The sequence below is a fragment of the Rana temporaria genome, chromosome 2 (assembly GCF_905171775.1).
Source record: "Rana temporaria chromosome 2, aRanTem1.1, whole genome shotgun sequence".
Lineage (NCBI taxonomy): Eukaryota > Metazoa > Chordata > Amphibia > Anura > Ranidae > Rana > Rana temporaria.
This window is the reverse complement of record NC_053490.1, coordinates 463,278,961-463,303,713: the sequence shown is the minus strand read 5'-3', so window position 1 is coordinate 463,303,713 and position 24,753 is coordinate 463,278,961. Positions and strand designations below refer to the sequence as shown.

The window sequence follows — 24,753 nt, the reverse complement described above, 5'->3', positions numbered from 1 at the left end:
GTTGCAATATTTTATGTCATACGGTATTTGTGCGGCGGTGTTTTAAACACAACTTTTTGGGAAAAATTTACTTTCATGAATTTTAAAAAAATGAAAAAGTAAAATTAGCCCAATTTTTTTGCATAATGTGAAAGATGATGTTATGCCGAGTAAATAGATACCAAGCATGACACGCTTTATAATTGCACGCACTCGTGGAATGGCGACAAACTACGGTAACTAAAAATCTCCATAGGCGACGCTTTAAACTTTTTTTACGGTTACCAGGTTAGAGTTACAGAGTAGGCCTAGTGCTATAATTATTGCTCTCGCTCTTACGATCGCGGCGATACCTCACATGTGTTATTTGAACACCGTTTTCATATGCGGGCGCGACTTCCGTATGCGCTTTCTTTGCTGCGCAAGCTCGCGGGGAGGGGGGCGCTTTAAAAATTTTTTTTTTTTGTTTTCTTATTTATTTATTTATTTTTTCTAATATTACATTTTTTTTTATTTTTTTTTTACATTTTGATCACTTTTATTGCTGTCACAAGGAATGTAAACATCCCTTGTGACAGCAATAGGTCGTGACAGGTACTCTTTATGGAGGGATCGGGGTCTAAAAGACCTCCGAGCCCTCCTTTGCACTTCAAAGTATTCAGATCGCCGAAAACGGCGATTCTGAATACTGTGTACTTTTTTAAATCCGGCGCCATTGGCAGCCGAGAAACCCGGAAGTGACGTCATGACGCCGCTTCCGTGGTTTCAATGCGCACACTGAATCAAAGCCGTTTACGGCTTTGTTTCAGAGCGCGCCGAGACGCTGGAGGCGCCGGATCGTGGATCGGGTCTCCCGGTGGGACGGGAGGCCCGGTCAGAGCGGCGAGAGGCGGCGGGAGGGGGGGGATGTCCCCTCCCGCTCCTCCGGCATAACAACCGAGCGGCTTTTAGCCGCATCGGTTGTTATGTTTGGAAAGCCGATCGCCCGCTCTAAACAACGGTACCGGGATGATGCCTGCGGCTGCAGGCATCATCCCGGTACAACCCCTGAAAGCCGAGGACGCATATATGCGTACGCTCGGCGTGAAAGGGTTAAATCAGTAAGAACTATAAATTACTGATGCATTGTGAGAAAAATGAAATGCATGCAAAACAAAATGTATTTTTATTTTTTTGTAAATAACTTTAACATGCTTTGTACCAAAAATGTAATTTTAATGTTGCAGTAAATAAAACAAACAGCAGAATAAAATGTATGTTTTCCTCACATTAATGGTACAGTACTTGTGTTCAAAATATTACTGATCAAATTTGAAAAAAATATGTTTCCCCTTAAAATGCAAATAGATTAAAAATATTCTCAGAGGACTTTAGGGTCACGAGAAAGCCATGTTTGTCCCCAAAAAAACAATATATGTATCAATTCTTTATCATAAGTAATTACAAAGATATAGAATATAGACTCATGTGAACAGACACAGAAATATGCAATATGGTGTGGTCCATAGGGAGTAAACAGGTGTTAGAGCCAAAATGGGTAGAATGACTTTTGTCAAACAGGAATGCTGAAAATATCATTATTCAATCAGCTATTGTAGCCAATCAGCTGTAGTGCTGATCAGTGTATTCTGACAGAGGAGGAGTTGCAGTGTCAGAATTGCACAGTGGGGAGGAATCCGTCCACCACATTGTGTGGCTGAACGAGAAAAAAACTGAAAAAAAAATAGCTTTACAATAGGCTGTGAATACAGGGCAACAATACAGGGCAACAATAAAACTATACAATCGAAGCACATCTTTTGCAAGTGAAAAACACAAGGTGCAGGTAGGAGGGTTTATAATGCCTTTAAGGACCCATTCACACAGGACAGGATCTGCCCTCTGTTTCCCTACTGATCAGCGCAGATCAAGCAGAAGACAGGTCCATGCCCACTCAGTTTATGCAGCGCGGACACGACCAGAGCCTGCTCTGCTTTGTGGGTGGCCAGGTGTAAACAGACTCCACTGTCCGTTTACACCTGACTGCCCTTCAATCTGATCCACTTAGACAGAGGAGGATGGATTCCATTTCATTTTTAGCGGACCGGATCGAAAGTAGCCAGGAATAAATGGACATAAGTCCATTTACATACGCCTGTCTATAGGGACAAATAGACCATCCGATCAGGGCCACCTGAAAAACAGACAGGGGGACCAGATCGAACCCTGCAGCTCATTAACATGGTGCTGTCAATGGATTGGAGAATGAGTGGTTGTTGGTGAGCTGCCTTTATGCATTAGGCACACATTTTGCACCTTTTTTTTCCATCTTGTTAAACATGCAAAACTCTTTAGAAATGTGAACATAAATCAGGATGAAACAAAGCTGACTCAGCACCAGAATAATTCTTCCCAATCACCTATACTAGATTTCATCATTATATCATTTTATAGTATTACATTTCACTCATCAATGCAGCTAAACTAGAATTAAAGTTCTATAGCGCTCACCCCCGAAGGAGCCGCTGAATTATCGGGTCTTCTGTCTCACCTCTGTGACACACCACAAACAATGAATCCACAGCACACCAGCACACCTTGTGAAGCTTTATAACAGATTTAATAACTGTGGGATAGAGCAAAAGCCCTTAATGTCTCCCCACTCTAATATAATACAACAAATAACAGGATGAGATAATACATTTAGATTGAATGCAATGAACAGTAATATATATATATATATACTTAGCGGTATCTACCCCACCCTAAACTACTGGCCAGTAGTACTGTCCTAGGCTAGCCAACGTTGGGGCCCTGGTGTAGGAAGTACACTTGTTGCAATGGCCAAAGGCCGCTTACCACTTCTAGTGTCTCTTTGGGAAAGGAGGATGATTGTCTGCGGAAGCGAATGTCCCTCTCTCCTCAGACCGACATTTGTGAAATGGATGCAGTCTTTTAAAGCCTTCGGCAGGACAACTCAGATCGTCTAGGGGCCGTCTGGGGAATCTGGCAATAACCTCCGTCAGCTGTCCTCACTCAGTTGGGCAGGCTGGATTACTCCGGTGGCTGAATCGGCCCTGCGACCAGGCCTCAGTTCTATCGCTCAAAACACAGTCTCTCTCTGTTTCAGTAGACGAACATCAGTCTCTCCAAGAACTATTGCATAGAGCCTGTGTCTCAGTGGCAAACACACAGCTCTGACACAGGCCGTCTTAAATCACCCTCTGATGCAGATCTGTCTTGCCTGGGTCCTTGTTCCAGACTCCCTCTCCTCACTACCTCCTCCTGACTCCCCTCTCTCCTGGAACTTCCTGTCTCAAAGCCTCCTGGGAAATGCAGTTATCCAGCCCCTTGCTGTAGAAATGTATCTCTATGTCTGTTCTGTACTGCAGCCTCCAAATCTGTGCTCTCTGGCTCCACCTGCTGCAATATATATATATATATACATCCTCTTAAATGGCTGAAAATCACAACAGGGCTACATTCTCCCCCTACTTAAAGTCTTTGGGGTCCCCCCCAAAGGGTAAACTGTATTTGTAAGTTCTACAGACAATATATACAGTATGAAAGGCACATATAAAGTTTATACTAGACCATCTGAATACCTTTACTGCGCATAGATAGATGCAGTCTATGACAACGTCTAGCAAGTGGAGGGGGCAGAGGAACACTCCACCAAGATGTGCTGATGGTCGGGATTGGACACAAGTCCTTTGATACCTCTGTGGTTAGGGTGGACACTTTGGGTGATCTGCGTACAGTAGTGATAGCTTCCTCTGTGCTGTTCCCCGGTGAGTCATAAGTGAGTCTCTGAGGAGGTCGCACCAGTCGTTTGGACCTTGATTCTAGAAACCTGGATGGGCCTTCATCTGCTGAGTCCTCTTCTACTTGCTGTGTTAACTGAGGGAATTCAGTTTCCTTTTCAACTGGCTCAACAGGGGTATCTTCTAGCACTGAGGTTTCCGGCAAGAGACTTTCCCCTTGAGAGGGTACAGAATTATCCTCGTTTGCTTGAGGCACAAATTCAGGGGCATCTGGTCTTAGATTGCTCAAATCCGGCTCAGGAGTCATAATAGTTGGATGAACATCCATAGGTTCAGATGGCCACATCCAACTCGGACACACATCTTCCTCATCGCTGTCGTCCTCACTTTCTCTTGTAGAAGGTGGCTGTTGGGACCGAGTAACAGGTGCTTGACGGGAAGTGGATGGAATGGGTGAAGGAGACTCATCTCTATCTGGTACCCGCACAGCTTCATTCAGAGGTAGGAGATGATTCCGATGCCAATTCTTCAGTGGCCCGGTCTTTCCCTCTGGTCGAATCTGGTACACTGGCAGGCCAGGCAATTGTTTACAGACGATGTAGATCTGAGAACTCCATCTATCAGCTAGTTTGTGTCTGGCCGAAGCACCCAAATTTCTTAATAGAACTCGATCACCTGGCTGTAAATCCTGTACCCGAACCCTCAAGTCATAGTTCCGTTTGTTTCTTTGTTCTCTACTCCCGGATGTCAAACGGGCCTTCTCAAATGCAGAAGCCAGGTTTCTCCTCAGTCTATCCACATAACCCTGGTGAGAGGCAATAGACGTCTGGTCAAGGGAGAGGCCAAAAGCTAAATCTACTGGTAATCGGGCTTCTCTTCCAAACATGAGGCGGTACGGTGAGTATCCTGTAACATCACTTTCTGTGCTATTGTAAGCATGCACAATGGTAGAGATATGCCGACTCCAGTGCTGTTTCTCACTGATCGACAGTGTTCCCAACATATTGAGCAGAGTCCGATTGAATCTCTCCGGTTGTGCATCACCCTGGGGGTGATAGGGGGAGGTTCTTGACTTCTGAATCCCCAATAGATCCAAGAGCTGCCTGATGAGTCGACTTTCAAAGTCTCTGCCTTGATCAGAATGGATCCTCTGAGGTAGACCATAATGAACAAAGAACTTTTCTACTAGGACTTTGGCTACAGTAGGAGCACGTTGATCTTTGGTTGGAAAAGCTTGAGCATAACGGGTAAAGTGGTCTGTCACCACTAGGATATTTCCCTGTCCACTAGTGTCAGGCTCTAAGCAGAGGAAGTCAATACACACCAGGTCCATAGGCCCTTGACTCTGCAGATGGCTCATTGGAGCAGTCCTAGAAGGTAAAGTTTTCCTCTGGATACATCTTAGACAGGAATGGCAGTAGCTTTCAACTTCGGATCTCATGCAGGGCCAATAGAATCTGTCTCGGACCAGTTTAAAAGTTCTCTCTGCTCCTAAGTTACCATGGTCATCATGTAAAGCTTTCAGCACATTTTCTCTATGCTTCTCTGGGAGGAACAACTGCTGCTTTTCTTCTAAGTCATCCGAGGGGCCCCTTCGGTAGACCACCCCGTCTAGCAGTTTCAACCGTTCCCACTCTTTGTGGACCAGACGAGCCTCTTTTGGTGAATCGGTTAGTAGGAGCCCTCTTTGACCCGCTTTCATTGCTCTCAGAGTTAACCCGATCAAAGGATCTTCAGCCTGATCTACTCTCAGGTCCTTCTTCGTGAAAGTAGGCAGGCCCTCACTCCTCAGCTGTGTAGGGTTACAATACATTTTAGGGACACCGGCAGCCATGACTCCTATGGCCTCTGCTCCAATCATTCCTTTGGTTCGGCACTCCACCCCTTGGCATAGGGCTTGAACTCCATCTGGAGTCAAATGAGTCCACTCTGTTTCTGGCACCCCTGTGCTATAGGGTCTCCTGGATAAGGCATCCGCGTCTTGGTTATTGACCCCAGGGCGATATTTGAGGCTGAAGCGGAATCCTGACAGGGCAGCCAACCACCGGTGCCCAGTGGCATCCAGTTTGGCCGTAGTGAGAATGTAAGTGAGTGGGTTGTTGTCAGTTCTGACCACGAAATTGGCCCCGTACAGGTAGTCTTTTAGTTTGTCCACCACTGTCCACTTCAAGGCCAGGAACTCCAACTTGTGAGTGGGGTAATTCTTTTCAGAAGGGGTGAGACCCCGACTCACATATGCCACCGGTCTCAGGAGGCCATCATATTCCTGGTATAGTACTCCTCCTAGCCCTTCTCTGCTAGCATCCACATGTAGTTCATAAGGCTTGGCAGGATCAGCGTAGGCAAGGACAGGAGCCTGTGTTAGACTTCCTTTCAATTGGAGGAAAGCTTTTTCACATTGGTCGGTCCATTCCTCCTGGATTGATTCACGAGGCTTCCTAGTTCCGTGGGCTGATGAACCCGGCTCAAAGGACATTGATTCATCTTCTGCTCCTTCCATTCTTAGAAGCGTGTTCAGAGGCTGAGCTATCTTGGCAAACCCCTCTACGAACCTCCTATAGTATGAGCAGAATCCTAGGAAGGACCGGAGTTCAGTAATATTACGAGGTCTCGGCCATGAAGCCACAGCTTCCAGCTTCTTAGGATCAGTTGATATGCCTTCTGCTGAAACAACATGTCCCAGGTACGTGACTGAAGGCAGACAGAACTGACACTTCTCTAAGGAAAGTTTCAATCCTTCTTCATGCAGCCGCTTCAAGACCTTTTCCAACCGCTGCTCATGTTCTTCCAGTGTTCTTCCGAAGACTATTAGGTCATCTAGATACACTAGTACCTCGATCAGGTGCATGTCTCCCACCGTCTTTTCCATTAGTCGTTGGAAAGTTGCTGGGGCTCCTGTGAGGCCTTGGGGCATTCTATTAAACTCAAAGAATCCCAGTGGACAGATGAAAGCAGTCTTCTCTTTATCTTCAGGATGCATGGGTATCTGGTGATATCCACTTCGCAGGTCAAGTACACTAAACCACTTTGCTCCTGACAGACACTGTAAGGCAGGGGTCTCCAAACATTCTAAACAAAGGGCCGGTTTATTGTCCTTCAGACTCTTGGAGGGCCGGACTTTGGCCAGCGGGAGTGGAAATTTTCCTGGCATCATTGTTAGTAAACATCTGGTATTAGGGGGAGGAATATTGCCGCATTGCTGGTATCATAGGGAGGAATAGTGCTCTATTAGTTGTGTCAGTGGGAGAAATGGTGCTCTATTGTCGGTGTCAGATGGCAGAATAGTGTCTTGTATCAGTGGGAGGGATAGTGTTCCAAGGGCCAGATAAAGGCAAGCAAAGGGCCGCATTCGGCCCTCGGGCCGCAGTTTGGAGACCACTGCTGTAAGGCATCTTCTATTCGAGGAGTAGTGTATTGGTCGGGAATGGTTCTTTGGTTGAGTGTGCAGTAGTCTATGCACAAACGGATGGAACCGTTTTTCTTGCGAACTACCACGATGGGTGAGGCATAAGGACTCCTGGATTCTTGGATTATCCTGGTCCTTTTCAATTCAGCCAGCTGTTCCCTTAGGTCATCTAGATCTCCCAATGGGACTCGCCGTGACCTTTCTCGAAAGGGCTTGTCATCTTGGAGGCGAACGCGGTGCTGAGTGCTCCTAGCACACCCCACATCAAACTCATCTTTGGAGAATAAATCTTGCCACTTGAGGAGCTGAGACTGAATTCGCTTCTTCCACTCAGGCGAGATAGGGGCATCTTTAGGATAGAATCGTTCAGCTGGGATCTCTCTGTCTACTCCCTCTATCAATTCAGTGGGTGAGAGGGGTGTGGCAGTGGCCACTTGTCCAATCGGCATCCGTGCCTTCAAGGTCACTGGGGAGTCTGACACATTGCATACACTTACAGAGACTCTCCCACGGGCCCGCTGTAGAGCTCTGATGGATATTATCTCAGGCACCAATTCCACTCCAGATCTCTTCATATTTCTGGGATCAGTTTCCAGGATCACATAGGGGCCTGGTTGTGACCAATTCAACTTGACTGAGGCCCGGAAACTAGTCATTTCGCCTGGCTGTAAGACCTTCTCTGCTCTTTCTAATCTCCAAAGCCGTCCCACTTCTGCAGGGGCCCTCTGTTCTTGAATAATCCGCTGGTAGATTGGCCGCAACATCGGGTGCATCTCCTCTGAAGTAGAACTCTCTTCCGTCACTAATGGAGTTATAAGGCGTCTCACCAAGTCAGTATTTGTTCCCACAATCATAGAACTTCGATTAGCTCCTGGTGGGCGGGGACATACAATGGCTAAGGCGTCACAGACCCCTGGTTGTCCAACAGTTGCCGAACTGAACTCCAGCTTCACTTGTAGACACCCATCATATGGAAGCTTCTGAGTCCCAATACCCCAGATTTCGAGATCCTCTAACTCCATCAGGGGTAGATGCTTCAAATGCTTCTGGTAGAAGTCCCGGTAAATCAGTGTTACTTGAGCACCTGAATCGAGGAGAGCCTTCGTGTAAACCCCTTCTACTTGAACTGGGATAATGGGTGAAGGGCCTATCAACTGGTCAGGGAACTTCTTCGGAGTAGTAGAAGGCATAGACCCAGTCGGCTGCACTCTAGCCCTCTTCCTCGCTTGTGGTGGTTGTTTTCTTCCCCCTTCCGGGTGTTTAGGTTGTGGGTGTGCCTTGCCTCCCTCTGACACAGGACCAGACGCCAGGGGAGGGGATCTTTTTGTCGTAGCAGGTGAGGCTCTGGGTAAAGACTTGGGCCTCTTATTGGTATCCTGGGAATCAGAGCAGTCTTCAGTAGTTGGGCACCCAGTTTGCTCCCTCACTGGGGCCCTCTGTAGTTTCCCGCCGGTCGATAACTTCCTCTTGCATTCGACGGGCTCGGACAGGTATTTCGGTAATGACCCACTCCTCCGCAATTATAGCAGATGTTTGATGGTTTCTTGATAGGCACCACCTGAGTAGTAGATTCAGGAACTGGTTCTGAAGTGACTTTTTCAAGGGGCGACTTGACACCTGCAGACAATAGGGTTAGCATTTGCATCAGCTGGGAAACTTGAGCCTTTAATTGGTCCACTTCTGAATTCCCATTCGACACATTGAGCGTTCGAACCTCAGCAGCAAATGAAAATCCTGAGCCCTTCTTTTTCTCCTCTAGGATAGCCTCTTCCTCCCTTACCATCTTAATGAGATCAGAGTATTGCAAAGAGGTACCCCCTTGTAAGGTCTTTAACTGGATCCAGATGGGATCGGAACTCAGAGCGCCTCTCAGGATCTGTTTCATTCTAACTTGATCCATATCCCTGGCTTCTATTCCTTTCTTTAGTACAATCTGGTATAGCATTTTGTTTAGTCGTCGAATATACTCGGAAAGCTGCTCATTTTCCCGTTGAAACATGTGTTCAAATAGGAAGATTAGATCTGTAGCTTTCTCTGTGCGCCCAAACTCATCTTGTAGCATGCGAAGATAGTCATATGCTGTACAAGACTCCTGACTGAATTTCAAATTTCGGATGGCTTCTGCTGCAACGCCTTTCAGACTTTCAGTAATGCGTTGTTTCTTTTGAGCCTCTGGAACATCCCATTCTTCCAGTGCTTGCATAGCCTGTTCCATCCAGGTTTCATACTCTTCTTCTCCAGGAGGTACAGGCTGCACTCCAGAAAAAATTCTCAACTTCCTGTAGCCATAGTTCACAGATGGCGAGGACATTTTTCTAACGCTCTCTACCAGTTTTCCTATGTCCATGAAGAAGGAAGCTGGGGGGTAGTTAGTGGTTGGTACAGAAGTGGTAGTTACTTCCACTGTGTCTGACATGGCCTGGCTTGGTCCCTCCAGACAACTTGCTGAGGTGAGTAGAGGGAATAACCGTGCTTTAACTTCTCCGGCTAGCCCTGTCTCTTACGGTGGGAGTGGGGGGTGTAGTCCTAGCAACTAAGAGTAGTCCTCCAATGTTTTTTCTTTGTTTTTATTTTTTATTTCTCCCGGTCTGTTATATATATATGCTGTGTTGCTTTTATGTATGCTGAACCTTGCAGTCTTTTTGGTCTGTATATACCTGTTTTGCTCTGAATCATGTATGTGTGTTTACTTTTTGTGCTCAATAAACACGTTTTGTTTGATTAAAAAAAAAAAAACTTCTCCGGCTAGCTGGATGCTATCACCCTGGAAGCAGGTTGGGACTCCTTTCTTCCATTCTAGTAGGGCATAGGTATGGGAGACTTTTTGATCTATTTTCGTGTCTATTACAAACACTTTCTGGTCAGGTGCTAGTGTAGTTACTGCTTGACGGATCTGTTCCTCTGTCCATTTGTCAGCAGGAATGTCCATTACTATACTCAGCCCTAATTGGCCATTTTGTTCTTTGCACCACTCTGCTGCAGTGTTTGGATCCATTGCTGGCTCGTTTGTGCGGTTATCACTTTGCGAGAGGTATCAGAAGAAATCCCGGACGAGCCCCCACGTGTAGCGCTCACCCCCGAAGGAGCCGCTGAATTATCGGGTCTTCTGTCTCACCTCTGTGACACACCACAAACAATGAATCCACAGCACACCAGCACACCTTGTGAAGCTTTATAACAGATTTAATAACTGTGGGATAGAGCAAAAGCCCTTAATGTCTCCCCACTCTAATATAATACAACAAATAACAGGATGAGATAATACATTTAGATTGAATGCAATGAACAGTAATATATATATATATATATACTTAGCGGTATCTACCCCACCCTAAACTACTGGCCAGTAGTACTGTCCTAGGCTAGCCAACGTTGGGGCCCTGGTGTAGGAAGTACACTTGTTGCAATGGCCAAAGGCCGCTTACCACTTCTAGTGTCTCTTTGGGAAAGGAGGATGATTGTCTGCGGAAGCGAATGTCCCTCTCTCCTCAGACCGACATTTGTGAAATGGATGCAGTCTTTTAAAGCCTTCGGCAGGACAACTCAGATCGTCTAGGGGCCGTCTGGGGAATCTGGCAATAACCTCCGTCAGCTGTCCTCACTCAGTTGGGCAGGCTGGATTACTCCGGTGGCTGAATCGGCCCTGCGACCAGGCCTCAGTTCTATCGCTCAAAACACAGTCTCTCTCTGTTTCAGTAGACGAACATCAGTCTCTCCAAGAACTATTGCATAGAGCCTGTGTCTCAGTGGCAAACACACAGCTCTGACACAGGCCGTCTTAAATCACCCTCTGATGCAGATCTGTCTTGCCTGGGTCCTTGTTCCAGACTCCCTCTCCTCACTACCTCCTCCTGACTCCCCTCTCTCCTGGAACTTCCTGTCTCAAAGCCTCCTGGGAAATGCAGTTATCCAGCCCTTTGCTGTAGAAATGTATCTCTATGTCTGTTCTGTACTGCAGCCTCCAAATCTGTGCTCTCTGGCTCCACCTGCTGCAATATATATATATATATATCTACATCCTCTTAAATGGCTGAAAATCACAACAGGGCTACAGTTGATTACTGGGCATTCTGTATTTTCTCACACTTTTTAACAAATGAGATATGTAATTTGGGAGTTATTTACAACCTTTTATGCATATACTTTATTGTTTATGTGAAGGACAACTTTTGCTACATATCTGTGGTCAGTTATTAAGTCACATTTGTCTTTATCTTGTTTATTACTACCGGGTAGGTCAGTGTATGTAGGTCAGTGTATGTATGTATGTAGGTCACCACCATCAGTGTATGTAGGTCAGGTAGGTCAGTGTATGTAGGTCAGGTAGGTCAGTGTATGCCAGGTAGGTCAGTGTATGTAGGTCAGTGTATGTCAGGTAGGTCAGTGTATGTAGGTCAGTGTATGTCAGGTAGGTCAGTGTATGTAGGTCAGTTAGGTCAGTGTATGTAGGTCACTACCATCAGTGTATGTAGGTCAGGCAGGTCAGTGTCAGGCAGGTCAGTGGTCAGCATTGATGGGCACTGGTAAGTCACACAACCCCACCGCCCAGCCCCAAAAAAACGCTGCGCCACATACAGCACCACTACCCCCCCCCCCAACACCCCCGGTTTCTGGCCTTGGACTTCAGGCTGAAGCCCCTGGTCTTTTTGCCACCTAGCAACGCCCCTGACTAGAGGGACACCCCAGGCACTATATTGAAAATAATTATTCATTTTTATACTTTCACTTTAAGCATTAATAAGTCACTGCTCTTAAAAAAATGAAGTTTTTTACAAACTTTTTTTTCATTGATACATGTCCCCCAGGGCAGTACCTGGACCCCTATAACAATTGTATTCCAAATTACTGGCATATAAGCCTTCAAAATGGGCACTTATTTCTAGTTTGGGTCCCATAGACTTCAGTGGGGTTCGCTATTCAGTTCCGAACTTTCGCAATGTTCAAAAGTTCTGGTGCTAACCGAATGTTCGGCCCATTCCTACTGTATGTATATATGTGTTGGTGGGAAGCCTCTTGAGAGGTTTGTCCCTGACAAAGTGTGCCTAAGGTTTCTCTATGGGTGGACCTGGTCGTATCATCATGTAGGCAGTTGGACCTCATTTATTTAGCTTCCCCTCAGGGGAGAAGCCTGGAGCAGCATATGGACATTATGGGAGGGATTTACTAAAACTGGTGCACAAAGAATCTGGTGCAGCTGTGCAAAACAACCAATCATCTTCTAACTTCAGCTTGTTCAGTTAAACTTTGATAATAAAACCTAGAAGCTGGTTGGTGCCTATGCACAGCTGCACTAGATTCTGTGTGCACCAGTTTTAGTAAATTTCACCCAATGCATTTTCTGGGACTTCTAGAAGATTCCAACTGAGGGATGAGAAAAGGAAATAGACTTAAGCCTCGTACACTCGACGGGCGAAGCACATCGTTTTCCTCGTCGAGTTCCTTGTTAGGCTGTCGAAGAACTCGACAAGGCAAGTTTCTCCATTCCCGTCGAGAAAATAGAGAACTCTCTTTTTGTCTCCTCGAGTTTCTCGACAGTTTCCTCAACGAAAATGTACACACGACCGGTTTCCTCTGCAAAAAAATATCTCCCTTGCTGGTTTTTGCGGAGAAACTTGGTCGTGTGTACGAGGCCTCATAGAAGCAGAGAGGAGGAATGAGTTGAGAAGGGAGAGAGAAAAGGAGGAGAAAGAAAAAAATAACAGAAGAGGAGGGATAAGGGTGGGTGGAAACTGGGGACAGGAAGATCCATGGGGTCCAGTCAAGTGATGACTCGGTTTTGTGGGGGGATTATTTCAGAGGAACACGAACGTGTTTCTCGTCATAAACGAGCAACATGACGAGGAAATTGAGACTCCCGACGAGAAAAAAGAGAACATGTTCTCTTTTTTTCTCGTCGAGATCCACAACAGTTTTCTCGACGAAAAACATACACACGACCGTTTTTCTTGGCAAAAATGCTCTGCCAGCATTTTTCTTGATCGATTTTGCCGAGAAAAACGATCGTGTGTATGAGGCCTAAGTCATCATTTGCCTAGGAGCAAGAAATAAGAAATCCACTAGCTTCCCTTTGTGTCTGGGGAGGTCAGAGACTGGACTGTGTATCAATGCTTGCAAGGACAAAGGCATTATTCATGTGGACTCCTCCTTCTCTACCCTCTATATAGAGGCATCTTCTGGAAAATAAATTCGTGCCCAAGGGAAAGAGTCGGGTCCATTGCTCTAAGGCCTGAAGCAGGAGTGCAAAGACAAAAAGTCAACAAGTACTGATCAAACCAGGACCCAGCAGGTATCCCACTACGCAAGGGAGAGTAGGATAGTTCCACAAAGGTGTACATTGTTAAGATCTGGTCACTACCAGGGGTCCAGTCAGGAACGGGTTAAAGAGCTGTTGTGCTCTCTCACTACACAACAATTTTATTTGCACTAAAGGGTTAAACTGAAATAGAGACCAATGAAGTCCCTTAGGCTGGGTTCACACTACGGTTTTCCCGTCCGTCAGCCGCATACGATTTATATGGAAAACCGTATGCGGCTGAAACGGACGGGAACGTATGGAACCGCACACATGTGCGTTTTCCATTAACATTAATGTTAAAGGAAAACGTATGCGTTTGCCATACTGTTTTAAAAACGACAGCAAAACCGTGGTTGAACACGGTTTTGCGGACGTTTAAAAAACGTTTTGCCAGCAAATCGTACGCACCCGGATGCATCTGAGTGCATACGATTTGCAATGCATTCTCTATCTATACGTTTTCCCGTCCGGGCCCGTACGTTTTCAATACTGAAATCGTATGCGGCTGACGGACGGGAAAACCGTAGTGTGAACCCAGCCTTAGATGGGCCTCAAAGCAGACCCATTGCCTTGCCCTGCAAAGATGTATGGTAATACAAGTGGCTTTGGGGTTCTTGGGTTTGGCTACATAATAACTGTATAGATCGTGTCAAAAAAATAAAATCTTTGTATGATGCAGCAATTTCACTCTGTGTTCATAACTTTAGTGACAGGCATTCAGTTATGAACCTTTACAACTGTTAGTTTACAAAGCCTGATGACTATTGACTTCAGAAAACACAAAGCAAGCCCCTTTGAACAAGTTTCTGTGAACTCAGCAAAGTGAAGTTATAGATTCCCTGCATTGTGGCCCGTTATCCTGGTTGTATTATTATCACATAATGCTCACTGCACAAAGCATGAAATGATTAAACATGCAGATGTACTTCCAGCATTTCAGGTTGAAAGATAAAAGCGAGTATGGATTCAATAAAAAGCCTTTGCTCTGATATATGTGGCCATTTTCGCAGCGTTATTGCTGAGCAGCCCTACTTCCCTTTATATGTTCAGCGGCAAAAGGTCAATTTTATGATAACATTTCACTCATGTGAAAAATATGCAACCAACTCTACTTTGTATGAAGACGCAACATATGTTTGTTTTCAGAATGATTTACACGATTTAATGTAAACCACTTTATGCAGTTGGCAAAAGTTAATATAAAGACCATATACTGTAAGTACTTTCAGGGAAAGAACAATTTCATGAAGTGAAAATGCATCACCTTAAGTACATTTAAATCCTAACTAAACAAGATTTGCTAAAGCACAGTGTTTCATAAACTATTGTCTTTTTAAAAATAACTTAAGGGCAAATTTATAAAACAGTTACTTTAGGATCTTAAAGCATGCAGTATATGAGAGTTTAGTAATGGGGTTTTAAGATACAGTATTTTAAAGTGTGTAAGTCTGCTGTAAACAGATATTTCAGTTTTTATGAGGATGCTGGTGAATAGAACTCTCCACTAGTTTCTTTGTATATCTATTAAGATCTGTAAATGTTCCTCCCAACAGTTCCAGATTTAACACATTCCTGGCATCCCACAAATCCACTGCTGCTGTACGAATACGGAAACAATTATTCTGGCACATGAATATGGCTCCTTTGCAGATTTTTCTCTGGTCCGATTAGGGCACTATAGTTCACACAAAGGGAGGCAATTTTTGAGCACCAATGACTCCAGCTAACACCAATGTTCCCTATCTTAACTTCACCAAGCACCTGTGCCTTCCTTGCCCTCTTCAAAGTGCTCCTCTCCCCCCACTGAGAACCAGTGCCCCCCACTGGGCATCTTTCTCTAGTTGACCACTTCCTTCCACTGACCACTGACTTCAGCCATTGTTTTCTTTCATTAATTACCAATACCGGGCATCTCTTACTGGCCACTGCCATGCTGGCCTTTTTATCCTCACGCTGACGATGAATACCAGGTATTTTTCCTCCCCTTGACAATCAACACTGAACATATTTTCCTCCCCTCACCACTGACACAAGACGTTTTACTCCCCCTGACCATCAGTGCTAAACATTGCTGACATTGCCCTGCTTGTTGTGGACCTTAGTACGGACAGCCGCTGGAGCAAAGCTATCACAGGTCCTACACTGCTTCTTCTTGGATGGAGCCTCCACATACACCATCTTGGATAAGTGCTCACGCGAATAGGCCTGCTCATGACAATCTTGACCATAGGCTCCACGCACCAGATATGTTTCAGCACTTTACTGCAATTGATACTTCTTCAATTGATATATTAACATGCTGGGAGAACTGTAGTGAAGAATAACATCAGCTATAGCATTTGTAATGCAGTAGTCTTATCTGTGCAGAGCACAATTACTATCTTCAGCCATCTTCCCTATATCCCTCTTATTGGAAGCACCACAAAGATAAGACAACTTCCAAATAGTATGCTAGTCCTTGAGCCCAAGGCTATCGTACTTCATGCCACAGGACCCGCAGTTGAGGGTCATGGGTGATATGGTTCCTCCATCAGCATACCGCTACTCTCACAACTCCCCCTCTCTAATTCTGCCTAGCTGAGCACACACTCTGCTGTTATCTGTTCGCAGGTTGTGTGTTCCAACATACATTAGAGGACTCTTGCATAGTCCCCAAGGTCATATGCACCAAGCTACAGGACCCACAGAAGAATGTCAGGGGTAGACAAAACAACTCCAGACAGTCCTACCGTTCTTTCTGAGAGTTCAGCCCTGCCAAGGGCTCTGTATAGCAGGATTACATCTTGATAAACCAGGGTTATCTGACTCCCACACCTGTTTCTCTCTGGGACCCACCCATAGCTAGTATTATATGGGCACTATCTCTTCCCATGACATCAAAACAGGAGGGGCAGAACTTAAGGGGCACTACACCTACTAACATGCTGACCACCAAAGCTGCCCATTTTTCCTTGCCTTAACTACCTCATGCTGACTAGTAATGAAAGGGGAACTATGACACGTACTGCTGACCAGTGACCACTGTGCTCTATACATTGGGGTTGATTTACTAAAACTAAAGTGTGCAAAATCTGGTGCAGCTCTGCATAGAAACCAATCAGTTTCCAAAGCTTAATTGAACACGCTGACATTAGAAGCTTATTGGTTACTATGCACAGTTGGACCAAATGTTGCACTCTCTAGTTTTAGTTAATCAACCCCATTGTGTTGTACATAACAAAATGCATACCACTGTACATTACATACTCCTGGCCAAAGCGTTTATTGTCTCAACAGTTGCTGGTTGCTAATTAGTTTCTTCCTATTTTTATGAAGTTCTTCTTTAAAAGGCAGCTCCACCCACCTTTTTTTGGGGAGGGGGGGAATAGTAGGTACCTGGTTTTCACAGGTTCACACTTCTGGGTAAGATCGACACGACAATCTCTGAGTATTTCTGGTCCCTTCTCTTTCTCCCGCTGCTTTTCAGGACACACAAAAGTCCCAGAAGACGAAAGTAGTAGGAAACCTGCTGTAATGCCTGAAGGCTTTACTGCCGGTTTCCCTTAGTGAAGATGCCGGATGCCGGGGCTTGCACCCAAAGCAGATTGAAGAATTGGCTCAGGTTGCCAACATCACTGGATCCCTGGACAGGTAAGTATCCTTGTATTAAAAGTCAGCAGCTACAGTATTTGTAGCTGCTGACTTTTTTTTTTTTTTTGCCCAGACTGGAGCTCCCCTTTAAGATAGGCATAAACACATCATCTCTTTTCCATGTTGTCCCTCTTTCTCAACTTTTAATGCTGATAGCCATGAGTATGAGAGATTTCTGAGACTTCTTAGGGTCTATAAAAGATTTCTGCAAGTTCCAAGCTCCTTCCACCTACTGGAGTAATTGCAAAAGGGTGTCACTGCTAAATATTTAATTTCATTTTTACAGCAGCAAGTCTGAAGAAAAACAGTGGAGACAGGCTTTAGAATGGATTAGTAACTACAGAAGTCCCTGAAAGGGAGAAATCAAAGGAACACTGTAATATCAAATTGGAAGCTGCTGATTCAGACAGGGAGCTAAGCAACAATTTGGCATTGGATAATATGAGTAGTTAATGAGTGCGTGCATGGCTCTTTTTCCTAAATATAAGCACTGGCAGTGTCCAGAAGTCTGTGAGTAAACAGAAGACTGGCACTGTACCCTTTTTACGTTACCAGTGAGCACTATTAGATCTTTTTCGTAGCTGCCATGGGTTTAACCTTTGTTGCCCTCCAGGTGGCAGTAAGGCATATTATAATGTATATACAGAAAAAAAATCAACTCAACCAACGCATTTTCCTTTAATCCTTTTATTTTTATTTCCTTTTCCTAACTCTTCCTGCACCACTAAAAGTAAATGTTTTTCATTCTAAATATATCCCCGTTTGCAAGATTCTGCTATATTCCTGTCCCAGGGACCACACAGGAATCGAGCCGAAGCCACAGAACAGACAGACACAGAGGTTCTAACTTTTCCCAGCTCTATCCCGAAGAAAATAAAAACAAATTTATTTTCTTATACCATTTTTATACCTTCTGCAGCTAGATGATTATCTCTGCTATCTGTATTACCACACCCAACACCAAAATTTGGACAATACGGTGGAGTGATTGTTTAACTCCTTCCATACAGGGCATTTTCACCCCCTTCCTGCCCAGACCATTTTTTCGTTTTCAGCGCTGTTGCACTTTGAATGACAATTGCGTGGTCATGCAACACTGTACCCAAACTAAATCTTTATGTTTTTTCCCCCCACAAATAGAGCTTTCGTTTGGTGGTATTTGATCATCTCTGCGGTTTTTATTTTTTGTGCTATAAACAAAAGAAGAGCGACAATTTTTTTAAAAAACACAATATTTTTTACTTTTTTATTTAATAAATATCACAATTTTTTTTTTAAACATTTTTTTTCCTCAGTTTAGGCCGATACGTATTCTTCTACATATTTTTGGTAAAAAAATCGCAATAATCGTATATTGATTGGTTTGCGCAAAAGTTATAGCGTCTACAAAATAGGTGATAGATTTATGGCATTTTTATTTTATAATTTTTTTTACTAGTGTTGGCGGCGAACTGCGATTTTTTATTGTGACATTGCGGCGAAAACATCGGACACTTTTGACATGTTTTTGGGACCATTCACATTTATACAGCGATTAGTGCTATAAATATGCACTAAATACTGTGTAAATGTGACTGGCAGGGAAGGGGTTAACCACTAGGGGGCGCTGAAGGGGTTAAAATGTTCCCTAAAGTGTGTTCTAACTGTAGGGGGGAGGAGACCGATGTGTGTTCCTATGTACTGGGAACATAGCATCGGTCTCCTCACCTCTGACAGGAGGTGGATCTGTGTGTTTACACACACAGATCCACACTCCTGCCGTGATCACCGGCAATCGCGGGTGCCCGGCGGAGATCCCGACCACCGGGCACCCGAGCCGGGTCACGAGCGGTGGAACGGGCGCGCTTTCACGCCGGCTCGGTCGCACGCCCTAGATCGCCGGGAACAAAGGACGTCATATGACGTCCACGTGGATCGAGGGAGGGTTCCTCCGGTAAGGAAGGGGTTAATAGTAGATGTATAGGCTAGCCTGAAGTCATCAGATGGAGAGCCGCCAGTTAAGTGATGGAGTGAGGGGGTGGGGGGTAAAAGCACTGCCACTGTCCATCAATACAGGTAGACGGTAAAGGGTGGATTAACAGAACAGCCAATGACACCTGGGGGCTATTTATGTAGCCACTGACACCAATGCTGGGAAATATTATTGCGGCAATTGACACCAATGCTTCTGAAAATTACATGGTCACTGAAACCAGTTTTCGGGGTTATTATTGCAGTCAATTGCAGTCAATTATTATTATTATTGCAAAAAAATACTGGGCGTTATTACAGTCACTAATACGAATGCTGGGAGTATAATTGCAGTCCCTGACACCAATGCTTGTTGTAATTTTTAAAGTCTCTGACACCAATGCAGGGAGTATTATTGCATCCAGTGACAAAGCATATATTTTAAATGGCGGAGGGGGCAAGGGAAACAAAGCAAGAGGAAGCAGCAGCAAGTGAGAGTGTGGAGACCTTTTCCCTCTGGGGACAGCCACCCCTAATGCAGGTCATACATGGTTGAATTCTGAATGAATTTTCTTTGGAAAATCTGAAATTTTGCGTGTTTTGTGATCTGATGTTGCCACCATTGATTTTGAAATTTAACTAACCAAGTTTTTCTTTCTTGTTTCCTTTCCAACATGCCCGATCATTCAAATTCGAGGACTGCATGAAAATCAGCCGTTGCTGTGGTCCACTTATAGTGCGAAATTCAAACAAAAATTCTTAGTTACGATTTTCAAAAGAAAACTATTTTGGAATTCCACCTATGTATGGCTGGCTTAAAGCGGGGGTTCACCCTAAAAACGATTTTCTAACATTACATCCAGCTCACTCTCTACATTGACAGTATGCTGTTAGTTTTTTTTTTTTTTAGCTGTACATACCTCGTACAGCTATTTTCTTCCCCGGCTTCCGGGAGTGGGCGTTCCTATCCAACAGGTGATTGACGTGATGACAAAAACGACCTCCACCCGCCGCATAAGGAGCGCCACGAGTTGCCGAAAGAAGCCGAACGGCGAGTCGGCGCTATACGGCGCCTGCACACCGACGTTCGGCTTCTTTCGGCAACCCGTGACGCTCCTTATGCGACGGGTGGAGGTCGTTTTTGTCATCACGTCAATCACCTGCTGGATAGGAACGCCCACTCCCGCGGGAGGCCCTACCCGGAAGCCGGGGAAGAAAATAGCTGTACGAGGTATGTACAGCAAAAAAAAAATGTAGAGAGTGAGCTGGATGTCATGTTAGAAAATAGTTTTTAGGGTGAACCCCCGCTTTAAGTATGGGGAAATGTGGATGGTAATGTAGCGCTACGTGTAAGCCAAAAGGCAATCGCTGTATACACCTAATGGGGTGTGACCATATATTGTGACATAAACGATGTAATGGCAAAAATTGCACCACAACAAAATGTGAAATTCAAATCAATAAAGTGAACAATATAAACAAAAATGTAATGTAGTGTCCATAAAAAATAAAACGATGAAGATGTCATGAGATGGTGAGGAACTTCCCAACAGAAATCTTCAAATATGAGGTGGAAAACATATGCGCAACCGTTGGACCCAAGTGTCGTACGACAGTGGATCGATCGAGTTTGGAATGTCCCACAGAGATGTCACCGGAAGTCCAGAAGGAAATGGAGTCTGCCTCCTAGGCAGTCAGATGTTGTCAACCCAGGAAAGGGCAGGAAGACCAGATGTTCATCGGCCACCAACTACTCCAATACTGAAGATCCTAGTAAACCGTGGAAATCATAAAAGATCCTCCAAGCATCCAAACACGATCTGGTTCAGGTAAGTGAGAACCCTGGCATGGATACTGGAAACCAACTGGAGAGGGCTTAAAAAAACCTTATCTTCCACAAATTCATGTAAAAAATGGGGGCTCCAATTGTGTAGGTCATAAAGAGTTTTTTTAATGAAAAAAACAATATACATAATAAAATATAAAAAAAGGTGATCACAATTCATGAGTATTAAAAGCAATATGGGGAGCAAAATGCATGGCCTGACGCGTTTTGATCCAATAGGACGTCTACAGGGGCATTTTCTCCCTGTATATTAAGTATGGGGAACATGTCTTGGGAGCAGCAGCAGAGAACATGAATACTGTATGTAACTGCTAAAGGCACACATGTGAGACACGATCAGACTTTTCGACAACAACGGTCCGACGAATGTGTTTTATCGGACAATACGACCGTCTGTATGCTCCATCGGACAATTGTTGTTGGTTTTTCAACGGACAAATGTTCGCTGTGCATGCTCTCAAACTTTTCGACAACAAATGTCCGATCGTGTTCTCACGCATTCTCAGAACCAATGCTAAACATCAGACAACAATAGCAGAAGTTGCCCAAACGGTGGCAGTAAAGAGCAGAAAAAACACATGATTTGGTGAATGTTGGCTGAAAATGTTCTGACGTGTGTATGCAGAACAAGTTCACGGCCAACGCCCTTTGGGCAAAAAATCTACGGAAAAGTTTGATGGAAGTTTGATCGTGTGTATGAGGCTTTTACACACGATCGGACTTCCATCTGACTTTTCCGTGGATTTTGCTCCGAAGGGCGTTGGCCGTGAACTTGTTCTGCATACAGATGGCAGAACGTTTTCAGCCAACATTCACCAAACCACGTGGTTTTTCAGCTCTTTACCACCACCCTTTGGGCAACTTCTGCTATTGTTGTTTGATGTTTAGCATTGGTTCTGAGCATGCGTGTTTGTACTTTGGATTTTAGTCGGATGGACACGATCGGATGATCCTCCATTGGACATTTGTTGTCGGAAAGTTGGAGAGCATGCACAGCGAACATTTGTCCATTTAAAAACCGACGACAGATGTAGCAGCTAGAGGGATGACTATTTACCACAATGATCAGCTTTTATTTATTTATTTATGAAAAACCTTTATCCCCAAAAGAAAAAAAAAGTTTGCTGTAACAGCTTATAAAGTGTGAGCTGGAGTTTGGCTTCAATTTGTTAGTGTATAAAAATCTGCTAGTGCATCTAACACGCGTCTCCCCCCAGACTGACAAAGCTGCTGTCCAAAGGTGCTCCCTGTAGGAGGTGTGTTACTGGACAGATCATTAAAATCATTAAAACAGAGGGAAGAAAGCCTAGAAAAAGAGAACCAATGCAGTCGTCACATCTGATGATTGATAAGCTGCAATGATTTTTTGGTTTTGGGTTAGAGCCGGTTCACACTGGGGCGACTCGTCAGGCGACTCAGCCGCCTGACGAGTCGCGTCCCATTCTATTCAATAGAACCGTTCTAATAGGAGCGCCGCAAGTCGCTCTGACTTAGAAAAAGTTTCTTGTACGACTTCGGGGGGGGGGGGGGGCTTGGGGCGACTTGCATTCAGGGCTCAAGTCCTGTGGGAACGGAGTTCCTGCACTTTTTTCACAGCAGGAACGCAGTTCCCTTTGCAGGACTAGAGCAGCCGAGAGCAGCCGAGCCACCCGAGCCAATCCTTCACTAAGCGGCGATGCCCAGCTCGAGTCACTGTCAGGGGCAGGTGAACCTTAGTAATCCTTTATGTTACTGGCTGCTTCCTGTATATGGATTCATCAGGTAGTGTGCGGGTATTCCGTCACTTCCTCGATGCCGCAATGTCTCCTGGGAGCTTTTGTCATTGTTCCCAGGAGACATTGCGGAGGTCTGCCGCGAGTTATTGCGGGATTTAGAAAGAACTTGCGGTTTAGTAATTATGCATATGAGCGTATCTTTTTTTTTTTTTGGTGGGGGAGTGGATCTTAGGTGAAAGTTCCCACACTTTTTTCCCCAGGACTTGACCCCTGCTTGCATTGACTTCTATACAGAAGTCATTTTGCAAGTCGCCTCTGAAGTCGTCTTCAGGACGCCTTGTCGAGTCGCCCCCGAAGTCGTGCCGCCGCAGTGTGAACCGGCTCTTAAGAACAGCTTCCCCATTTCTTTTACAATCAAAGATAGTAAAGTATATATACACAGTATAAAATTATAAAGTGCAGCGCTTAAAAACCAATTAAAAAATAATGTATATGTGAATATAGCATATAATAACTGTAAAGTGCAAATGTACAAAAGTAGTTATAACTACTGTCTAATACTGATTATCCAAGCTCTATATCTCACGTGGGATCTTTTTCATAAACTCCAGCCATTAATTAACTTTTTTTACATTTGCACTATTGAATGATTTATTATTTGGTACTTTATATGCTATTGCACTTTATACTACAATGTGTGTTTTCTGTATTATGTTGGTCACATGTATAATCAGTATTAGACAGTAGTTACAGCTACTTTTGCACATTTGCACTTTACAGTTATTATATGCTATATTCACATTCACATATGCATTCTTTTTTAATTGCTTTTTAACTGCTTGCCGACCAGCCGTCGCAGTTTTACGGCGGCAGGTTGGCTCGGCTGCGCAAAATCACGTAATATTACGTGATTTTACATTTCAGCCACTAGGGGCGCGCGCTCGTTACAGAGCGAGCTCCCGGTTCTGTCAGGGGAGAAATGCCTGACCGTCTGTTCATACAATGTATGAACAGCGATCTGTCATTTCCCCTAGTCAGTCCCACCCCCCCCTTCAGTTAAAACACACCTAGGGAACATAATTAACCCCTTCCTCACCCCCTAGTGTTAACCCCTTCCCTGCCAGTGACATTTTTACAGTAATCAATGCATTTTTATAGCACTGATCGCTATAAAAATGTCAATGGTTCCAAAAATGTGTCAAAAGTGTCCGAAGTGTCCGCCATAAGGTCGCAGTACAGATAAAAATCGCTGATCGCCGCCATTACTAGTAAAAAAAAATATTAATAAAAATGCCATAAAACTATGCCCTATTTTGTAAACACTATTAGCTAGATTCAGTAAGAGTTAGCCGGCGTATCAGTAGATACACCGACCTAACTCGGAATCTGAGCCGTCCTAAGTTTAAGTGTATTCTCAAACAGAGATACACTTAAACCTATCTAAGATACGACGGCTTGCGCCGTCGTATCTTAGGGTGCGATATTTAGGCTGGCCGCTAGGTGGCGCTTCCATTGAGTTTGGCGTAGAATATGTAAATCACTAGATACGCCTATTCACGAACTTACGTGCGCCCGTCGCAGTAAAGATATGCCGTTTTCGTAAGAGATACGCAGCCTAAAGATAAACATGCCCCCTAGGTGGCGTAGCCAATGTTAAATATGGCCGTCGTTCCCGCGTCAAAATTTGAAAAATTTACGCCGTTTGCGTAAGTCGTCCGTGAATAGGGCTGGACGTAATTTACGTCTACGTCGAAACCAATACGTCCATGCGGCGTACTTTGCCGCAATGCACACTGGGATATGTACACGGACGGCGCATGCGCCGTTCGTAAAAAAACGAATATGCATAAAACGCCCCCACATCCTCATTTGAATTCGGCGCGCTTACGCCGGCCTATTCACGCTACGCCGCCATAACTTAGGAGGCAAGTATTTTGTGAATACAGTACTTGCCTAAATACGCCGCGGCAACGATGCGCGCCCCTACATGAATCTAGCTATATAACTTTATATATATATATATATATATATTACCAATCAATAAACGCTTATTGCGATTTTTTTCACCAAAACAATGTAGAATACGTATCTGCCTAAACTGCGGGGAAAAAAAATGTTAATATATTTTTTGGGGATATTTATTATAGAAAAAAGTAAAAAATATTAAATTGTTTTTAAAAATTGTCGCT

The 24,753-nt window shown here is 44.5% G+C and overlaps 1 protein-coding gene across 1 annotated transcript; it reads right to left on the bottom strand.

Moving 5' to 3' along the window:
- Positions 1 to 8,551: 8,551 nt before the first annotated feature.
- LOC120928345 (paraneoplastic antigen Ma2 homolog) lies at positions 8,552 to 9,912 on the bottom strand. Its single transcript, XM_040339442.1, has 2 exons — positions 9,865 to 9,912; positions 8,552 to 9,606 (listed from the first exon to the last, which is right to left on the bottom strand). Exon 2 carries the CDS (start codon positions 9,542 to 9,544, stop codon positions 8,552 to 8,554), a length of 993 nt encoding a protein of 330 aa, XP_040195376.1. The 5' UTR covers positions 9,545 to 9,606; positions 9,865 to 9,912.
- Between the last annotated feature and the right edge of the window lie 14,841 nt (positions 9,913 to 24,753).